The sequence below is a fragment of the Phyllopteryx taeniolatus genome, chromosome 5, assembly GCF_024500385.1.
Source record: "Phyllopteryx taeniolatus isolate TA_2022b chromosome 5, UOR_Ptae_1.2, whole genome shotgun sequence".
NCBI lineage: Eukaryota > Metazoa > Chordata > Actinopteri > Syngnathiformes > Syngnathidae > Phyllopteryx > Phyllopteryx taeniolatus.
In genome coordinates this window covers 19,133,872-19,156,267 of record NC_084506.1, presented here as the reverse complement: position 1 = coordinate 19,156,267, position 22,396 = coordinate 19,133,872, and the positions used below count along the sequence as shown (strand labels likewise).

The 22,396-nt window shown below is 41.0% G+C and overlaps 1 protein-coding gene across 5 annotated transcripts in view; it reads right to left on the bottom strand.

Moving 5' to 3' along the window:
- Positions 1–5,657: 5,657 nt before the first annotated feature.
- lingo1a (leucine rich repeat and Ig domain containing 1a) overlaps positions 5,658–22,396 on the bottom strand; it is a 135,688-nt gene continuing 118,949 nt past the window's right edge. For 3 of the 5 annotated variants that reach the window (XM_061774043.1, XM_061774044.1, XM_061774042.1), the window contains one exon: positions 5,658–9,748. In XM_061774043.1, coding sequence (XP_061630027.1) covers positions 7,889–9,736 — 1,848 coding nt within the window. In that variant the 5' untranslated portion in view covers positions 9,737–9,748 and the 3' untranslated portion in view covers positions 5,658–7,888. Of the gene's footprint in view, positions 9,749–12,398; positions 13,373–22,396 lie in introns of those variants that run through there. The other 2 variants (XM_061774041.1, XM_061774040.1) reach the window with 2 other exon arrangements.

Below are 22,396 nucleotides of genomic sequence, written 5' to 3'. Positions count from 1 at the left end.
TTGTTTTCTTTTTTTGCAGATATAAGAAAAAAAAATACATGGGACACTTTTTTTTTTTAATTGTATATCGATAATACAATGGAAAGTAGTATAGAATCAAAATGTTAGCGTTTTTCTTTTTACCCCTAAAAATAAAACAAAACATAGTCATTTCAGACTGTTATTAGCAAACTCAGTCATTTTTGGTTTTAGGTCAGAGGGGGGGGGGGAATGTACAGCGATGATAAAACAACAACAAAAAAACAACATATAATCACGTTTTTTTTTTTAAACATTCCAAAAACTTTTTTTTTTTCTCTGATAAAATCCTCTAACGAGAATTACATGATGGTGATGTTGTAGTTAACCTTGGTGCTTCTCGTCATGTGCCTGCTTTCCAAAGTGGCCACAATTTATCGTGTAAAACCTCTTTGCCAGCAGCGCTTCAGTTTCATCGGTCAGCCAAAAAGATGCTTTTAATGGCAGACAGATGCATCTTTTGGCTTTCACATTTTCCCCCCAAATTTGGGACTTGAGTCTTTCATGGGCTTGTTAAATAAATAAGGAGGGTAAATTGAGTCGCCAACAGAGATGGGGGGGCGGGGGCGGGGGGGGGGGGGAGGGGGGGGTTTGTGTGGCATGTGGCCCGGGTAAAAAAAAAAAAAAAAAGGCTCTCAGCAGATTGCCTGTTTGGACTTGGTCCAGGTCCCAGACTGGTCCTGGTCTAGGCTGAGACTGCAGTCAAAACACAAGCGGAAGATGCTTTTTTGATTTATTATTTATTTTTCTTCCAAAAACGCATAAGTGGGTCATCTACAGCCCGTGAGAGCAATTCAAATGTATAACTCACGAATGCAGTATGTGAATGCTGAAAAGGTGAAGCTGCAGTGGAATTAGAAAATTGTTGAAATGTAGAATGTGAGGCGGCACGGTGGACGACTGGTTAGAGCGTCTGCCTCACAGTTCTGAGGACCGGGGTTCAATCCCCGGGCCCGCCTGTGTGGAGTTTGCATGTTCTCCCCGTGCCTGCGTGGGTTTTCTCCGGGCACTCCGGTTTCCTCCCACATCTCAAAAACATCCATGATAGGTTACTTGAGGACTCTAAATTCCCCGTATGTGTGAATGTGAGTGTGAATGGTTGTTTGTTTGTATGTGCCCTGCGATTGGCTGGCAACCAGTTCAGGGTGTACCCCACCTCCTGCCCGATGATAGCTGGGATTGGCTCCAGTATGCCCACGACCCTTGTGAGGAGAAGCAGCTCAGCAAATGGATGGATGGATGGGTGTAGAATGTGAGACTTGGAATGGTTTTAATGTGTTACATTTTTAGATTGTGGGAATTCTTGAAGTGTGGAAAATAGTTTCCGAGATCTTCTGAATGATGAGCTAAACAGTTTGAAATTGGAATGGTTTGAATCGCTCAAGAAATGTGGTAGAAGGACATAAATATGTCAAACATCTCTTGAATTAGAGAAATTTAGGTGAAAACTTTTAGTATGAAAAGTGTTACATTTTTCCAATGTGGGAACTCTTGTTGAAGTGTGGAAAATAGTTCCAAACATGTTCTGAATGATGAGCTGAAAAGTTTAAATTAGGAATGGTTTCAATTGGTCACGAAATGTGAAAGAATTGAATTTTTCTGTGAAAGTGTTCGGGTGTGTTGCAGTTGTTGGAATGTGAAGTATACTTTCTAAACTGTTCTCATTCTGAACGAGTTTGAATTTGGAATGCGAATTTGGAATGTGAAAAATGGGAAAGCTATTTGTTAAATGTTTCATTCACTGGAGTTTTTTTTTTTTTATTAATGGTGTAATTCTGGTGAAAGTGGGAATTGTGGGAAATTAAGTGCCTGAATGTGAAGAATGAGGTGATTAGGATACATTTGGAATAGTTAGGAGAAATGTTACACAATAATAATCATTTGTTTGATCACTGCATAATATATTTTCATGTTTTGTGTGGCCCGAATAGGAAGCATATGCATGGTTGTATGGTTGTGGGGGTTTATTGACGCGATGCAGATGTGAGTGCTTCGCATCAAAGCTGTATTAAGTTGCCTCACAGGAGCCACAGTACACAAAATCCCTCAACCCACTTGGAGCAAAGTCTCACCGACTATTCAACTTCTTAGCATATCCAATAAACAAGAACTTTATGAAAAGGTAGAATATGGCTTCCGGGGGCCTACAGTATATGTGACCCAGAAAAGGCCTTGAATTTCATGTTTTTCAGGCCAGTGCGATTTTGGGTTAATTTCCACAAGGTGATGAAATGTTGGATGGAAATGTCACCAAATTTCCTTAACGATCAATTTATTTAATTAATGTATTTTTTTCAATATGCTTTCTAGTCAAATTAATTGGTACACTTTCCATCCCTCCATTTTGCTCTACCATGTATCCTCATTAAATTTTAAAAGATTTTATTACATTAGCTTTACTAATTAAACATTTTATATATATATTTTTTAGCTACCTTTTTCCCTTTTAACTGTAAAAAAACCCCTTCATCCATCGATCCGGAAATGTTTGTTTTTGTTGTTGTTAATGAATGAAATGTTGGGAGATCCACACATTTTGTTGGGCATGAACATAATGAAATAATAAATAATAATAATAAAAAAACTCTCATTAAAAACTCAAAATTTGATGATTTTTGCCATTTTTATTTTAATGAAAAGACTAAATTTGGAGACGCATGTTTTTCGTGTCAAATTTGCTATATCATAATTAATTAAATGTTAATGGTAGCATCTTTTATCCTCAAAAAATAGATAAATTAAAATGTAACATTAAACAGTCATCTTGCTCCTGGAACTAAAATAATAATAAAACAATAACAATAATTCAGCTTCTCATCTGTGTATTTTCTTGCATGCTCAATGCTTTTTACTTGTCTATATACATTTTCTAATCTTGGTATCAGAGATAGAGTTTTGCATAACAGTGATACTATTGTGATGTGTATCATTATAAATATAAACAAACTTAAGAAATAAAGACATTTATGTTTGGTAGATTATTTGTTTGTTGTAACAATACAATGCTTCTTGGCAATGAATCTTATACTGTTGGAAATCAAGTTTATTATCCTTTTAGATGATTCCATATTTGTAAGGAACATGCATTTCTGGGGTGAACAGTCGAGCTGAATAGGTGGGTTGTGCTCATGAAACATTTGCCAGATCTTATCACAAGTTCCTCTGGGATTCCCACTAATACTGTAAATTGTTCTCCTTATGGTTATGAGAAAACGTTTCACATTTAAGCGTCTCTTTGGGCTTCTGATGAATAAAGTGTTTTCCAAATATAGACGTAACTTATGAGGAACGCTGAAGACTGTGGATCAGTTGGGGGAGTACCCAGAGGTGTATGCATGTGTGTCTGATGTGTGTGTATGCATTTTCATGCAGAATCCATCAGCCTGTTCCTGACCTAGAATTGTAACGACACATCTAATATGTGAGGGAAGCTTCTCCTATCACTCCCCGGGGGGCTCCAAACACCCAAGAATAGCTTCTCTCTTCCTACTCTGCGTGTCTAGTTTTAAGTCACATGACAAATGAGCGTGCTTCGCTAGAACTCGAGGGCGGAGCAATCGGGAATGTCCAATGTCCCAAAGGTGCCCGGACAGAGGCAGCATGTTAATGCATAGCGGCTTCCTGATTGATGGCTATCCAGATCACATCCAAGAACATTTGTGGAAACCTTCAATTGCTCATTTTATTGTTTTAGATAAATAGATGGATAGCTAGATAGATACATACAAAAATAGATACATAGATATACTGTCTAGATAGATAAGATACTTTATTCATCCATGAGGGAAATTCACTGCTCTCTTCAAAGAGAGAGAGACAAGTTACATTGATAGCAGAGTCAGTTATTTGTCTGGGTGTCTCCATCGGTTTTTGTTGTTGTAATTGTTTTATATACGATTATGTTTTTGTGTTTCACGTACGCTATTCTGTCAACCAATCGTAAGAGTGAGTTGTACCTACTGTTAGTACGGGCTCGTGATTGGCTTCAATGGTGAGTCTTCAATGAACTAAAAAAAAGAAAATAATAATAGGTGTATGGCACTCAATAAAACCTTTTATTTTTAACAAATTTTCTATTGGGGCCGTTTGGTTCTGCAGGGTTGAAAATGTAATATGGAACAATGGCGTGATAAGCAGTGAGCTTGTTGACGTGACTATTTTTGTCTAAATGGTGCATGCTAGCATTTGCACTGGAACTCATCACACGCAACGCTTGGAGCCTTTGTCCTTCCAGGCAGCTGACTTGAAGGAATTTGCTTTAATGATACAACTGTACTATACTGTTGTCCAGCCAACTATTCCATATGTCTTGCAGTGATCGTGTGAAGAATGTAGTTGTTTTGCTTGGCGATTGAAGGAGCGGAAATAATCGAGCTCGCTGAGTCCGTAGAAAGAAAGTGTGTGGCATAAAGTCAATTGTCCGGAGCGATCAACTTATGATGCTGTTGTCGTGCATTCAAAAACACTGCTGTTCTGCTTAGCTGTTGGCTTTGTGTGAAAAAATCAATTTTCACATTGTTGCAAACCCGGTGTGCAGGGCAGTATTTTCTAAACTCGGCCCTCTCATGAACCTTTAAGAGTTAACTGCTTAGCCCACATGGGTGCTAAACAAATCAGCAGTAGCTACGAAAGCACGTCAACTATCTCCGTGTGCTGTAAATGATTCCCCTGCGCAGAATTAAAAATGACCTTCGCTTACGTTATGAGAAGTGACGTCAGGTGACATCTTTAGCGTTCCAGTAGACTCTGACATCCCATCCCTCTTCTAAAGCTCTTGTCCTCATTTGTGTCACTGATGAGCTGAAGTCCATCCAAGCTGACTGGAGCGAGAGGTGGGGTCCACCCTGGACTGCTCACCAATCAATTGCAGGGCACACACCTATTCACATTCACATTCACACATTTGGAGTCGTCAAAGAACCTCACATCCATGTTTTTTGAAAGGCACGAGTAGAACATACAAACTCCGCATAGGAAGGCGTGAGCCAAGAGTCGAACCGCGAACCTCTCGACTGTGAGGTAGACGTGCGACCCACTATTACACCAGCTTTAGCATCAATTTTGTATGTACAACATAAAATGTAAGTGACATTGAAAATATATATAACATCACGATTGAAGAATGCTATACTATTTTTGGCCCATGCTGAGATCTCAACTAAAGTGGTGACCTTCGAGACACAACTGGAACCGTTACTTTGCTGATTTTTTTTTCTGACCTACGAGTGCTTCAGACCCCCGCCACTAGATGGCGCCAGCAAACTCCACAACACCCGGACAATTAATTCACATTAGTTTCCTTGCAGAAGAAGGATACTATTGGTAGGTGGCACAAATGGACCGTTAAGCTGGTTCGCAACCACCAGTAAACCCCACAGAAAAAGAAAAAGGAAGGCCAATATAATAGGGATAGCCGTGTTTTATGCTTGTATTTTCTGTTTGCAGGTGATGTGGAGAGTAAATGTTATTACCATGTTTTTTTTCTGGAACAGATGAATTACATTTCCATTCATTTCAATGGGAATGATAATTTGAGATAACATTGTTTTGAGATACGAGCGTGGTCACGGAATGACTTGTATCTCAAGGCACCACTGCAGTTAGGAAAAAATCGTTGTGGTAAAAGAAGACAGAACCAGTGTGTTTAAAAAATTCCATAGATTGTTTAATACAACATACCATATTGTCAACAATTCAACATCAACATAATTGTGTTAATTAAAAAAAAAAAATCTGCATATTACCTTTATTGCACAGAACAATTTGAATGATTTTTTTCCATATGTATATTTTTTTAGGTTTTTTTTTTTTTAAAAGTTGGCTCGGACTACATGATCAATATAGTCCAGGGTCAGAAAAAAAAGGGGGGTGGGGGGGAAGAATTAAAAAATATATAAATAAAAAAAAACATACAGAATCCTAGTTCACTCAGGACCAAAAGATGCTGGGTACAGTAGCCACACCTTGAACACACAGACAGCATTCATAAGCCGTGAGCCATTTGCACGGTTGTTTTGTCTTTTTTTTCCCTCCTTTATGCAAAAGGGATTACACCAAAGCTGCTTCACATTGTATCCACGGGTGAAACCATCTGTGTCGCTGCCGCCGTTCGCATTTTCGCAGCCCATTACCGCATCTCTGTCAGTAGTGAGGTCCATTATCGAGAACCTGGCCTTCTTTAGCCTCACGCGCTTTTGCAAAAGCCAGCTGTCCACAGTGTTCAATTGAGAAACTAAGGCGAGAAGAACCTCAGCATTTCATACAGAGGACAGTAAGTCTCTTTACATCTTCTGACTAACATGGTGACATTCATGGGGATAAGCAAACCTGTAGATAATCAATTCTATGGCTTTGATGATACCAGGGATGAAATATTAAACGCACAAAAACAATGGAAGTCAACTTTTCCTCCTCACAATCATCTCCAACACAAATGATACCATTATTTTTGACAACCAAATGCTGTTCAATAGCAGAATTATCAAGATACAGCATTGCCCACAAAAATAAATAGTTAGACTTCTTTCTGATTCATTCCCCAACTCTTGACTCTGTGGTAACATAAATTTGATATGGTAATCACTGACAAGTTCGTTCTCCCAATATTACCAATTAAGTGTTCTTTCATCTTCTAAAATGCGGATGCAGAAGTTAAGCTGTATGTTCATGTCAGGTATTTCAAACAATGTGCAGTGACTCGAAAAAGTACGTCTTCTTTGTTTTTCTACACCTACAACACTGTTACATTGTAACATAAATTTGATCCTCAGTGATGTGTAATCAAAAAAACAAAAGAACATTTTTTTTAATTTATTCCCATTAAACAGATTTAAAAAATTGCTTTTTTTTGGCCTTTCCTAAAAAATAATGTTATGAGTAGGACTATAAGTACAATAAAATTTGTTATTACCGTACTGAATCTCAAATCTCTCAATATGTCCAAAATGTTTTGTGCTTTTTGGGGGGTGGTGGGTGGGTGGGGGGGGAATTTTGTTATTGTACCTTAAGAGTTGTAACATTCTAAAACTTTCGGTAGCTGGAATTTTTCTATGGTGATAAATTGTAATTAAGTAATTAAAAAATGTTAATTAAAAAAGACCAATACATTTTCATGTTCAAAGACAAAAATATAATCAATATTTATTCAAATTTTTGTTGTTGTTTTTTTTGCATGTGTACTTGTTTGTAAAAATTTGCCAAAATGTTGCTTTCCCATAAAGATCCATCTTGCTATTTCCAAATGAAAGCCCCTTTGTGCATCAATTCCAATTTCTTTTCATACTAATATCCAAACAATGTGTCCTCTTCTTCTGACATGTCCTTTAACTTATGAGGGCATTTCTGATCAATGGGTGTGACACTGATGAATCAGACTATTAACGGTCAAAATCATAAAGTAGGACAAAAGAATCACAGTTCAAACACTGATCAGATTAAATGTATTGATTTTGAACTTCAAATGCGTCATCTGTGTTTCATCCCATACTGACATCATTCATAACTTGGCATGTTGCCTCAGGGTGTGGGGGTGGGAGGTGCAAATTAAAATAAAAGAAACACAGACACAAAACAGCAGTGGCCACACAATCTACCTCTTGCATTCTGGCAGCTTGGATGGGTATAGATCCACAGGAACATGAACTTTTTATGACTAACATGACTTTCAATAAAATCAGCCCAGGAGCCATATAGACCTCACTAATGCCTTTCTGCGGTGGGCATGCTTTCATTGCCTCTCATTTGAAAGTCAGCGACTGCCCTTCTAAAGTTCTTTAGTCATTCTCCATGTGAACACACCAGGATCCAGTACTTAGTGCTCAACAATGTCTACTTGACCATTTTTTTTTAATTCCTTTCAAGGGCCGCTTCTTTAAATCATTTTCATGTTAAACTTGCGGGGAGCGTCCACCGTGCTGCTGCTCATGCCAGCGTCCGATTTGCGCGGCACATACTCAATCTCGATGTTGTGCTTTGTGTTGCCTTTGCCTCTGCTCCAAAGGAAGAGCAGCACCAGGCAAAACAAGACGACGCCCAGAAAGGAAATGAAGCCCATTGTGGTCGCAATGATCAACGTCTTTATATCGAAGGGGAAAGGGACATTGGCTCGCGTGTCGTTAGCACCAGTTTCTGCAGGCTGGTTCGAGATGAAAGCAAAAGTCTTGTTGGGCTGGAATGGCCAATCAGGCGAGTAGCTGTGAATGTGCAAGTGAGCCAGAGTGGTGTCATTTCCGCCCGCGTTGCTTGCTATACACATGTAAGTTCCATTGTCCTGAATCTGAGCGTAGCGGACCTCAAGGGTACCATCTGGCAACACAGAGATCCTTCCGATTGTTTTGCTGGTGATTAACTTCTTCTGCGGGGAGAGCCACATGATCACCGGAGCTGGATCGCCGTCCGCCTCGCAAGCGAAGTGAACGATGGCTCCCTCGTCAACAAACTGCTGCTGCGGTTTGCGATCCCTAATCCTGGACTTGCGACAGATGAAGTAGTTGGGTTGCAGGACATCCGGGAAGTCCTTAAACTCTTTGCCTTGGACAAATTCAGGGGAGGCGCAGGTGGGCTGCTGCCGGTTGAAGTTGAGTCTCCAGCGTCGCCGGAAAACCCACAACATGCGACAGTCGCAGGCCAGGGGATTGTCATACAAGGCCAGAGTCTCCAGATTGCCTACTGAATGGAATGCGGACTCCTCTAAAGTAGTCAGGGAGTTCCCAGACACATTGAGAATCTTCAGGTAATTGAGACCCCGGAATGAGTAGGGCTCAATCATGGCCAGTCGCCCTCCAACCAGGTGAAACTCCTGAAGACGCAGAAGATCGTGGAGCTTATTTCCATCAATGGTATGGATCGCGTTATAGGAAAGATTAAGAAAACGCAAGTATACCAAATGCCTTAGGGCGATGTAAGGAATGGTGGTCAGGTTAGCATTTGCTATGGTCAGGGAGGTCAGGTTTAATCCATACAAGCAATTTGGGGTCATTGTATCCAAATATGGCCAATTGGCAATCTCCAACACTTTGAGCCTAAAGAGACGTTTAAATGAGTAATCCCGTATGATATTGATGTTGAGGTGGTGCAGCCTAAGTGTGATCAGACTGTGCAGGTGGGTAAAGGCCTCTGTTGGCACAGAGGACAGGTTGCACTTCTCAAGACTCAGATGCTCAAGGCTACTCAGGCCGTGAAAAGCGCGGTGGGAGATAAAAACCAGGTCGTTATCGCCCACCTCCAAAGAACGCAGGTTGTACAAATCCTGGAACATATAGTCCAGCAGGATGACGATCTTGTTCTCGCTTATGTCCAGCTCAGTGAGATTGCTCAGGCCCGTGAAGACCCCGAGCTGGATCAGCTTTAGCTTGTTGCTACGGAGCCCCAATGTCCGTAAACCGAAAAGGTTGTTGAATGCGCCGGGTTCAATCGTGGAGATCGTGTTCTCGCTGAGCTCCAAGTGCTCCAGGTTGGCAAAGATGGCGAACTCGTCAGGGTTGATGCTTCTTATGCGGTTCTTGCTGAGGTCCAGCAGCCGGGTTTCTGCGGGGATTCCCTCGGGAACCGTCATGAGCTTCTTGCGGTGGCACATCACGGTGCGCTCTGGGATGTTGCACTCACAGCGGGACGGGCAGCCAGTGGTAGAGACAGACAGCACGGCGCTCAGCATCAGGATCAGAATGGGCTGCCAGCACGTCACCAGGAAGCTGTGCCCAGTCGCTCCCCGAGCCGCCATCTTATCGGTTACCTGGGGGAACATAAGGCCCAGCATGGCGTTAGAAAATCAATATCAGTGAAAGGCAGAAGCAGTACAGCAGTACAGAAATAGGAACTGTAGAAGTAACACGCCCTTATTACAAAGTTTTCATTCGAGTTCAACAATCAATACATTTTTAAAAGGACATCGTTCTCATGTGACGCTATTCCTATTGTAGCCCTCAAAGGCAGTACTCAAAACAAAACCGTTGAACCCTCAGTTCACGGGGAAAAGAAACCCAAACCGATTGTCGTAGGAATGAGCCCTCAAAACGCTTCAGTAGGCACAGCGACTGGATCCCGTAGCGTCGAAGTGGCAGCCCGGTGGCGTTGAACCGGCAGGACCCGTGGCGTTCAGCAGGCAGGACCCGTGGCTTTGAAATAGTAAATCCGTTCGCGTTGCCAACAGGCAAAAGTCCGTTCGCCTTGAAAACAGTCCAAAACATCCGTTCGCCTCCAAAAACCAGGTGCAACCCCACCCCCCGAAAAAAACTCTCCCTCTGCATCTCCCGCTCTTTTTCCCCTCGACCCACCTCCTTCCCCCAATCCCATTGGACCACCACCCCTTCAATCAATCATTAAAACAAAAAAAAAACCTGAAATGTTCACAGACCCCTCGGAACACAGGACACCCCAGTATCCATCCACACAAAGAACCAAACAAACTTTTAACTAGTTTTCCATCCATCCATCCATTTTCTGAGCCGCTTCTCCTCACTAGGGTCGCGGGCGTGCTGGAGCCTATCCCAGCTGTCATCGGGCAGGAGGCGGGGTACACCCTGAACTGGTTGCCAGCCAATCGCAGGGCACATAGGAACAAACAACCATTCGCACTCACAGTCATGCCTACGGGCAATTTAGAGTCTCCAATTCATGCATGTGTTTGGGATGTGGGAGGAAACCGGAGTGCCCGGAGAAAACCCACGCAGGCACGGGGAGAACATGCAAACTCCACACAGGCGGGGCCGGGGATTGAACCCGGGTCCTCAGAACTGTGAGGCTGACGCTCTAACCAGTCGGCCACCGTGCCGTTAACTAGTTTTCACAACAGCAATTCAAACAAATACAGTTCAACACATTTTAGTCAGTACACTACACTATAAAATTACCACAAAGGATCATTTGATGCTGCGATATTGCTGCCACAGACTTGACAGTAAAAAGTGGGAGTACGCTATGATGTCTGCACACTTCTCCCGCATACGACTTCAAAATCAAAGGCCAAACAGTGCAGGCAATCCACTTAAATCTGGCACTGCACTGTTATTGCTGCTTTTCTTCAGGGCAGCATTTCCACCGCACAGCTTGCAGGTGATCAATCAGTGACTGCTATCATCCTAATAACTAGGGACGGGGGTGCAGCTGCAAGTAGGATTACCATTTTTCAGCCTGCGATCCAATTCCCGCTGTGCACATCGAGGGTTTGTTCCACTAAGGCTTACCCCCATATTCTTCCTACTTCAAGTCTGAATTTAATATGTAGTTGGGACTAAAGCAGAAATAGTAGAAGGAATGTGGTGATAAATGAGATGTACAGTATGTGCTTTGGCTGACACTTAACCCGTGCCATCTATACGGACAAAACATAGCCCATGTGCCACAATGGAATAAAAATAAACTAATTTCAGTGGCATATGTTCATGTATTTTTCTGCCTGCAATTAAACCTTAAGTTACCACCAGCTACGTTCATATAGTCTCGGCGTAATGAGTCGCATTACAATGAAATCTGGTAGTAACATGTAGAAGAACCTTAAGAGCAATTGTGTGATGATCTTTCGGTTGTGCGAAGGGCTTCTTGAAATAGGTTCGTCATTGAATGTTGTTTTTTTAAGGGGTTTCCCAAATGCAAAAACTCTTTTTCCAGGTCTAAATTTTCAGTTTTTTTTTACTTTTTAAAATGCCACCCCCCAAAGCCAGTTTTACTCAGCAACATGAACCATAAGTAGACCCATAAAAAGGCTCAAAAAGCCACGCCTGAAAAAATACAGAAAGGTTTCAGTTTGAAGCGGCCATTTCCATGGTTTCCTTCAAAAAATGACCTCCTAGAGATTTTCACGATTGCTGCCCCATTTTAACTACAACAAGACAGTTTGCTGGTACCAATCTGGAAAAGAAAACTACCTTCGTCTTCGTCATGCTTGCGGACAAAACATGATTGCAGTTTGCTCTAACAATTCAACTCCACAAAGTCAGTGCCGTACCAAACGTCTTGTGTGCAAAAAAGGTCACACCCTGAATGGATCAAAGGATTCCCTACTGTCAGTACTGTATAGATACCATAACTGCATACTCACCTTGACCCAACGTGGAGTGCTCAGACCTCATTGCTGCTAGCAGCCAAAATGTTTCTTTGTAATTATTTTGTATGTACAAGCAAAATTAAAACTAATCTACAGGGAAGTTAGTCTATCATCTGTTTTATGATCAGATGTAATGCCAAACTACCAGACTGGAATGATACCAAGTTAATTATTTAGGTGTTGCTACCAACTGCGAAGAACTTCAACCACAAGACAGAAAGCGTGTTGGTCTAGTCTAAACTTTCTATTTCATGTTACACCCTCCCTCTGAAGTCAAAGGCAAACACTAGAAATTGGACGATAGCATCTTTAATTAAGACGACAGAGACGATGATATTACCCAGAGCCTTGCAGCGCAGCCTATCATTTTTCTTGACTAAGCCATATCGATCAGCCCTGGAGTGGATGTGGCACGACCGGGAAGGGGGTCTCAGAAGAGGGAGTGGCCTTACCGCGAGCTCTACTCCATCCATCAGCTTCTCTCATATGTATTTTGCAAATTGGCTGCGAGTCAATGAGATGCTTTTACGCTTGACTCGACTACCACTGCCACTGACACTCAGTCGGGCCAGTGATCCAATCATAATCCCCCTGTTGGTAAAGCTCCATGTTTGCACACTCAGCAAGTTATGGAGGCTCTCACATTCCTCCACATGTATGGTTGTGAGAAAAAAATGCACATCCATCAGGAAACTGACTGACACAATGGGCAACAGTCTTTTTTTATTGAATGATTTATTGCTATCACTCCCTTGCAGGCATGTCCTTAGAATGAAAGAATGAACTTCTCAATTCCAATCAACACTCCAAGAGAATACTGTTAATTAAAGGAAAGTGAGAGGGGGCGTGCTCTCAAAGGAAAGGATACGGTTGAGAAACAGTAAGACAACGGTGCTCAAACAAGTGAAGGCCCTCTGGTGTAAGACCACTTAAAATCACATCACTGATTACCAAAGATTAATTAGTCGGACAATTATGTTTTGCTTAAGCTTCTGCAGCTCTTTTAAGCTCAAGTCTAGTCAAGTGTTTGTCATCACAGTAGATTTACTGGACTTTCTTTTTGTGTGGTTTTTATCCAACCCCAATTCCAATGAAGTTGGGATGTTGTGTTAAACACAGCATACAATGAATACATCCATCCATCCATTTTCTGAGCCGCTTCTCCTCACTAGGGTCGCGGGCGTGCTGGAGCCTATCCCAGCTATCATCGGGCAGGAGGCGGGGTACACCCTGAACTGGTTGCCAGCCAATCGTAGCGCACATACAAACAAACAACCATTCGCACTCACATTCACACCTACGGGCAATTTAGAGTCTCCAATTCATGCATGTTTTTGGGATGTGGGAGGAAACCGGAGTGCCCGGAGAAAACTCACGCAGGCACGGGGAGAACATGCAAACTCCACACAGGCGGGACCGGGGATTGAACCCCGCTCCTCAGAACTGTGAGGCTGAGGTTCTAACCAGTCGTCCACCGTGCTGCCACAATGAATACAATGATTTGCAAATCATGTTCGACCTATATTTAATTGAATACACTACAAAGACAAGATATTTAATGTTCAAACTGATAAATTTGAATGTTTTTAGCAAACAATCATTAACTTTTAATTTTATGGCTGCAACACGTTCCAAAACAGCTGGGACAGGGTCATGTTTACCACTGTGTTACATCACCTTTTCTTTTAACAACATTCAATAAACGTTTGGGAACCAAGGACACTAATTGTTGAAGCTTTGTATGTGGAATTATTTCCCATTCTTGCTTGATGTACAGCTTCAGCTGTTCAACAGTCTGGGGTGTCCGTTGTCGTATTTTACGCTTCATAATGGGCAACACATTTTCAATGGGAGACAGGTCTGGACTGCAGGCAGGCCAGTCTAGTACCTGCACTCTTTTACGACAAAACCACACTTTTGTAGCATGTGCAGAATGTGGTTTAGCATTGTCTTGCTGAAATAAGCAGGGGCGTCCATGAAAAAGACGTTGCTTTGATGGCAGTATATGTTTCTCCAAAACCTGTATGTACCTTTCAGTATTAATGGTGCCTTCACAGATGTGTAAGTTACCCATGCCATTGGCACTAACACAGCCCCATACCATCACAGATGCTGGCTTTTGAACTTTGCATCCATAACAGTCCGGATGGTTCTTTTCCTCTTTGGCCCGGAGGACACGACATCCACAATTTCCAAAAACAATTTGAAATGTGGACTCGTTGGACCACTGAACACTTTTCCACTTTGCATCAGTCCATCTTAGATGAGCTCGGGCCCAGAGAAGCCGCCGGCGTTTCTGGGTGTTGTTGAGAAATGGCTTTTGCTTTGCACAGTAGAGTTTCAAGTTGCACTTACGGATGTAGCGCCGAACTGTATTTACTGACATTGGTTTTCTGAAGTCTTCCTGAGCCCATGTGGTGATATCCTTTACACATTGACGTCAGTTTTTGCTGCAGTGCCGCCTGAGGGATCGAAGGTCACGGGCATTCAATGTTGGTTTTCAGCCTTGCCGCTTGCATGCAGTGATTTCTCCAGATTCTCTGAACCTTTTGATGACGAAATCCCTAAATTCCTTGCAATTGTACGTTGAGGAACATTTTCCTTAAACTGTTCGACTATTTTCTCACGCACTTGTTCACAAAGAGGTGAACCTCGCCCCATCTGTGCTTGTGAATGACTGAGCAATTCAGGGAAGCTCCTTTTATACCCAATCATGGCACCCACCTGCTCCCAATTAGCATATTCATCTGTGGGATATTCCAAACAGGTGTTTGATGAGCATTCCTCAACTTTCTCAGTCTTTTTTGCCACCTGTCCCAGCTTTTTTGGATCGTGTTGCAGCCATAAAATTCTAAGTTAATGATTATTTGCTTAAAATAATCAAGTTTATCAGTTTGAACATTAAATATCTTGTCTTTGTAGTGTATTCAATTCAATATAGGTTGAAGCTGATTTGGAAATATAATGTATAACCACAACTGGCACTCAGAGACACTCAACACAGAATGGCTAACAGTTAGCCACTTATCAGCCAGCTGCTACCCTGAACCAACAACAGCCAACTCTACAGTTTCATTCGCTGATTCCCCACATCACTCAACAGGCCAGGCCCCGCCTTTTAAAGGTACACACATTCAAAGTCTCAGATACTACAGTGTAGAACATGATTATCGCTACTATAGGAAGACAAAAATAATACCTGCACCTCACATGCATATTTTGTTTTGGTATTATGCATACAGCTTTAAAATATATATAAATAATAAAATGAATATCTGGTCGTATATGGCTGCTACATCACAGATTTCCGTCTACTGTGAGGGGTTCTGGAACATAACCCATGCAATAAACAAGGGACTACTATTAATTTAGAATTTTCACTTAGAAACCTCAGATAGAAAAAAAATATGTTACTTTTCCATCCATCGTCAGCCTCTGTAAATATCAATAATTATGACACAAATTAAATGTATGTCTTCCTTTTTTGAGGCGCTGAAATAAACGGGCATGTAACCTGATGTCAAACAGACTTCACACTTCCACTTTTGGACAGTCTTCCTGCTTGCTAAATCTAATTGTGCCGCGTAATTAAACTGCTTGTGTGGGCTTGCCAAAGACTTCACCAGTGGCCTAAGCTTTGGTCTACCTGACACGACACATTAGCCCCGAGCGCTGCTCAACGCCATTGTAAATACCTGTAAGCTTCTGAGGAAAATCCCCCGCCATGATGCTGACGCTATGTGTTGCAGGACAAAGCATTAAAAGCCTCTAAAGCTCATTCTTTTCCAAAGCGCTTAGTCAGCTGCAAGACTCTCCTTCAATGGACTCACCTGTATTTACTTGATTCATTTAAAGACCCAACATATACACTCACAGAACACTTCTATTGTTGATGGACCGGCAACCATCCATTTTCTGTATTTTTTTTATAATCCTACTCAAGGTCACGGGATCGGGAACCGATTCAGTCCAGTATTAATTAACCAATATTTTTATTCAAGTGGTTGTGTTTCCAGTTGCACTGCATCATCCCAAATTCAAAATGTCAAACTTTTTCAGCTCCTTACGACTATTTTAAAAAAATTAACTATGTATACAACTATACACGGTTTTTCATATTACTTTGTATTTTGGAGCTGTAATGTAAAGCACTTTTTTTTCATTATCTGTGAAAAGTACTGTACTGTATACAAGGGGTATAAAAACATTGTAGTTCAGGGGCCACATACTGCCTGATTTGATCTCAAAGGGGGCGGACTACTAAAATCACACCATACTTGATATAATAATGAGTAATTAAGGGATTAAAACTATTTGTTTTAATGCAAAACATAAGTACATTATGAAAATCTTTAGATTTAATGACTTTTTAAAAAAAAATCATTTTACAAAACAACCTCAGATTTCTTCAGTTTGTCTTCTATATGTGTGCATACTAACTGATCACAGGAATGCAATTTAAGGCACAAAACTAAATCACAGGTATTTGGAACTGAAAAATATAGTACTACACTTTAAAATTAAATCAACATATGAAAACCTATGACTTATTACCATTCCATTTTCTACAATAATTCTCTGCCCTTAGTCCCTACCACCACAATGTCTTTTTTAAATTTCAAATTCATCCTACGGGCTGACTTGTACCACCTAGCGGGCCGGATTTGACCTGTTGGCCATATGTTTGACACCACTGCTGTATACCATATTTCCTCAAATAGGGGTCTAGGGTGCATATTTACTCAATAGAAGATGTGGATCCTATTACGGGTGAAGCCTTCATTTGTAAAAATGCATTTTTGTAGGAATATCATTCAACAATGTACTGGTATATAACGATGTCTAGGAGGTGAGATAATTCCATTTACTACCTGTGATGGGAAATATTAAGTAAATATACTTCCAAATAAAGGTAACTTTTTTTGTTATTACAGAATAATTTTTTGATGTACAGTATAAGGGAGCCCACAATTTATCTTTAGCTGTCGAGCAAGTGAGATCACTTTCACACTGCTTAATACTGCTTGCCCTGCTGAATTTCAAGAGCAAAAAAAAGTTGACCCTCGTATCATGGGGTGGCTAAAGCCGGCTGCCTGGTGGGATGGCTGACTGCGGGCGGGCCTGTGAAATGCCAGGGCTTAAATGTAAGCTGACGCCCGACAGATGGACGCCAAAGCCCTAAGCCGGGGCCAAGAAGCCGGTTTGTGCAACAAGGTGCAGAATTCCAACAGCGGCCAGCTGTTGTCCTGAAAACAACTACGTCCGCGATGGCAGTCAGCGTTGTTGGCCTGAACTTCACCTCACACCGGGCTTGACTTCCTGTGCAGGTGCTCGGCTTGCTAATGCCGATTCTCATCACACGCCTCTGAGGAAGTTTTAAGAAGACACCACTTCTAAGGACCATAATCCAACAGCACCTTTTTTTTTTAACACTATGTTCCCTCACTTTAAGTGGAGACTCACTTCCAAAATGTTTAATGGCAGTAAACAATAGTAATAGCAATTATTCTCTTTCGACTCACATATAGAAACATTTGAAATCCATTTATGACATTTTGTGCTGTGTTCGAAAAATGATTTGGATCCGGACTACAAATCCACATCTAGAAAGTTTCGAAATTCATCCTAGATTCATTCTGAAGCTAACAAAAATCTTTTGTTAAATCATCAATCAATCAAAATTTACAGTTACATCCTTAAATAAAATCCATTCCTATTAATAATGCAGATCATGATAACAAGTGAACTACTATAATTCGTTCTTTTGTCATACTGAGGTTAAAACACTTTTTTTTCAAACTCCATTATGTCTGTGTTTTAAACATGATCATGATCAAAAGTTCACAAATGTGTCCTAGAGTCAGTTATATATATATATATATATATATATATATATATTTTTTTTTTACAAATCCAGATAATCATGCAGTCAATTTTGTCAGAGATCACAACTTTTTAAGCTATATTTGTTTTTAAAACAACGTTTTATATCGAATACCAAATTCAGATCCATACCATTTCACATTGACACCATTTTTGAGCGATTTAGGTCATGATCAAGACTTGATTTTAGGGTCATAACGATGCTATACATGAAATTCTTTTGCGTTTGAAAAAGTCATGCAGAAAGAGGTTAACAAATCTAGATCATTATTGAAAAGCAGCATTTGTACATTCAGAACTTTTTGAGCTGTTTGTGCTACAAAAATGATCTGAATCGAATCAAGAATTAGATAATGATCAAAAGTCAAATTAAGCATCACCAAACTACACATCAAATTCCTTAAAAACAATTACGTCAGTTATGTCTTGATATTGAAATTATGCAAGTTTCAAATCACAAATTGTATCGACAGTTTAACAAATCATCAATGGGTCATATCAAAACAAGAATGTTTTCATAATCCATTTACAACATCGTGTTCCAAAAATGATCTAAATCCAGGTTACTATCCTGACCTAGCTAATAATCTGAAGTTAAACCATTCCTCACATCCAAATTGATCCAAATCTGTCAACAATTAATAAGGTAACAAAAGAAACAAAAACAGTCGAAAACCTAACCTTCTCTGGTAAAATTAATCATTAGTTTTATTTAGTCTCACATGCAACACATGACAATGTAAATGTTTTCTTTATGAATCAGAAAATGCACTATACCTATCGATCAAATGACAAAAAAAGGTTAACAAGATGTGGAAACGTGACTCAACACCAAATCAGAAGTACAGTGACATAGACGGTCCATATTTAATGATGACATGATGTTTACGGGTCATTGATGCGTTCAACTGTGAATCCCTAACAATTGACTCTTCGCCCTGACCTTATTGATGAGTGTGGGATGATGCCGATCAATCGAATAAAAATAAAAACAATTAAAAATAAATATCAAAATGAGTGTTGTTTCTGTTCAATCATTAAAATCGGTTTCTCCAAAGTATACTAGCTGCTAGTGTTTTTTGCATTTGCACCTTGTCGAGGCCGACAGAGATTTAATACGGCGGCCAGCGAGTGCACATCTCCAGGCTGTAAACGTTTACAGCTGTGACTGCAGCTAAACTGGCTCTTCAGAGCAAGGCAGCTAACATGCAAACATGGCTTCTCAGAGTCATAAATAATAGAGATTTTATATCCTCTATGAAGGGTGACGGTGACAGTACCGGGGGGCCGGGGCCATCTTGATTTTAATTGTGAGTGACGTGGGAGTCTAGTTTAAAAAAAATTAATAAAAAAGTCCTTTTTCTGCTGCTCACATCGAGGCCTTGTAAAATGAGACGTAAATGAGTTCATGGGGAGGTGAGACAAAGTGCAAGTGTAGCAGAAAACAGCAAAACGAGGGCAACCTCTTATCTTTTGCTTAGGTATAATTGGAAATCAACAGGATTCTTATTATTTAGACACCCATAAACAAGATGCAGCGGACCAGCCCGACACATCCCCCTTTCGTTTTATGACGCCTCATTTTTCCACCAAGAAGCAGCTATTTATGCTCCAAAGCCACTATTGCACGAGCAATGCTAGGTGACACATGAAGCGAGAGACTCGACTGGCTCTCTAACGTGGCTCATGGATGTGGACAGATAAGCATTCACACCTACTGGCCATTTACAGGATCCAATTAACTTAATCTGCATGTACGAGGTCAGTGGGAGGAAGCCACAGGCCGCACAGGCGAGAGTAATCGCATGCTTACCTTCGCATCTCAACGGGGTTTCACTGACAGCGTCCAATGAACACGCTAGTCTACCGTAAGTAGGAACAGAACACGTAACACAATATTTCAAAGAAAGAAAGAAAAAAAATTTATGAACCCAAAACTGGAGGACCCCCCCAAAAAAACAAAAACAAAAAAACCTCAATATTTTAAGTGGTCTTAATTTTACTTCAAAAGACAAGATGTTTTTTTTTGGAAAGTAGTAATTTAGGAAAATACATTTTTCCATCCCCGGCCCCGCCTGTGTGGCGTTTGCATGTTCTCCCCGTGCCTGCGTGTGTTTTCTCCGGGCACTCCGGTTTCCTCCCACATCCCAAAAACATGCATGGTAGGTTGATTGAAGACTCTAAATTGCCCGTATGTGTGAATGTAAGTGCGGATGGTTGTTTGTTTCAAGTGCCCTGCGATTGGCTGGCGACCGGTTCAGGGTGTATCCCGCCTCCCGCCCGAAGATAGCTGGGATAGGCTCCAGCAGCCCGCGACCCTAGTGAGGATAAGCGGTAAAGAAAATGGATGGATGGCTGGATTTAGTAATTTATGCAAAAAAAGGGAAAATATGAATTTAAAAAAAGATTAAAAAGTATTCAACTAGAAAAAAAGTTTTTGTTTTTGTTAAAAACAGCATGTAATAATTTAGGTACGTGGAAAAAAAATAGCAATTTCATTCAGAAAAACTGCTCTTGTGTTAAAAAAATTGAATTGCAACTGTTCTTGCAAAATAGTAGCACATTTTCATGTTTCCATTCAATACACATTTTGTAGTATTCAGACTTTTTACTTTGTCATTCATTCCTCACAATGATTTTTAAACCGCTGTTCTGTTTAAAACAAACAAAGGAAAACTTTGATTTCAACAAGCTTCTGATAAAGAAGCAGCAGGAAATCCTGCATGATAGCCCGCCCAGGTATCACACCATTGGCATATGTCCCAGATATTTTATTGGGAAATTGTTGGGCTGTGATGGAAGGAACCCAATCACGGAGTGCGCTCGTTTGATTTGTTTTCATTCAGACGTCTTAAAGCTTCCATAAAAGACAACAAAGTGTGTTCAATGATCCGACATCATTCCTATTCGAGCAGGAGCAAATTATAGGAACAGTCAAGCCATCCGTCTCCCGAGGCAAGTTGCGTGATGACTGCCATTTTTCACCGTCGATCAAAAACCAGCAACAAAAAAAAGCTTCTTGTCCTCCACCTTTGAGCCAAACACAACAGTCTTTCATAGATTTACTTTTCCGGACATCCATGAAGGTGAACCTCCTTCAGACAGAGCCGGCAAAGAATTTCATGGATTTAAAACCAGCGCCTGTGTGACCACACCTCCAAACACTGCGAGGAGAAATGATTTTGACTCAAAAAAAAAACACACACACACACACACACACATCAATAATAGAAGAAAGAAAATATGAGTATTTCCCCCCCAACACATCTTGATTTACAACCCCAAAACGCACACCGTTGTATCAAACTGCCACACCAAAGTCATTTCAATTTGCTGCTTCACAATTTATCTCCTTCGATAGGAATGGGCTCATGAACAAAAGCAGTTTCCTAAGCGCCGCGGGGACATTTAAGAAGCGCACATAAGCCCGCTCAAGCACTCTGATAGATTGTGTTCCAGCGCAATGACACAACAAAATGTGTTTTCTTCCACTGCAGAGTGAAAAGAAATGGGAGGCTTGATTTAACCGGCGGGTCAGATGCGCGCACTCGTCGCCCAGCGAACTGGACGGATGCTTTAATGAGCGGACCTGGAATAATAACCAGGCATTTAAAATGCATACAGTGTGAAATATGACTCATGAGCTCTGCAGTATGAATGAGCTGACTGTGAATGTGCGCAAAACTGGTTTGTAAATGACTTGTAACAAAGGCGACGGTCCGCTGGGCCATCGATCACAAATGGATTTCTGCTGTAAAACACGCTGCCGTTGACTTGGTCATGTTAGCGCTACAACTAAAGTAAAGCGCTACAGTCTGGAAAGGGAAAAGAGGAGCAAACTAGCCTGTACATTTTGACGGGTTTCACCAGTGATGGGACATTGTGATTTCCTAGGAATGTTGGTGAAGAGATTATTTGAAAAGGTAAACGCTTGCAGAGATTTACAGAAATAATGTGTTGCGTATTTATAGTTACAAAATCAGTGTTGATAATGATTGTGGTAAATAGTAAACAAATGAGAATTACTCTTTTATAAAAACATGAAGATCATGTGAGCAAATGATTTCTTGTGTGGTAGCCTTTCGCATTAATCAGTCCCCAAGAAGTAGCTCTCAGTTTCAAAAAGGCTGCCAACTTCCCATAGCTGGCGTCATGTTGCTTTTCTTTACACGGTAAACTACATAGGTTAGCATGTATGACGTGAAATCGCAACCATTGAAGTTTGTACCCGAAGCACGTCTGTAAACCCATGCCCCCGTTGTGTATTTTGCTCGTCTTGATTTACCAATTACCCCTTACGACCGTACTATTTTCAACAGTACTGTAGCGAATTGGTTATGTGTGTTTGTTGTTGTGTGTTGCTTTCAGCAGCGGTGGGAGCATGTTGTGTACTGATCCCTGAGCTATTGCGTGGAGCGCTGTTATGTCCGAGCGGTTGTGGACACATCTCGTTGC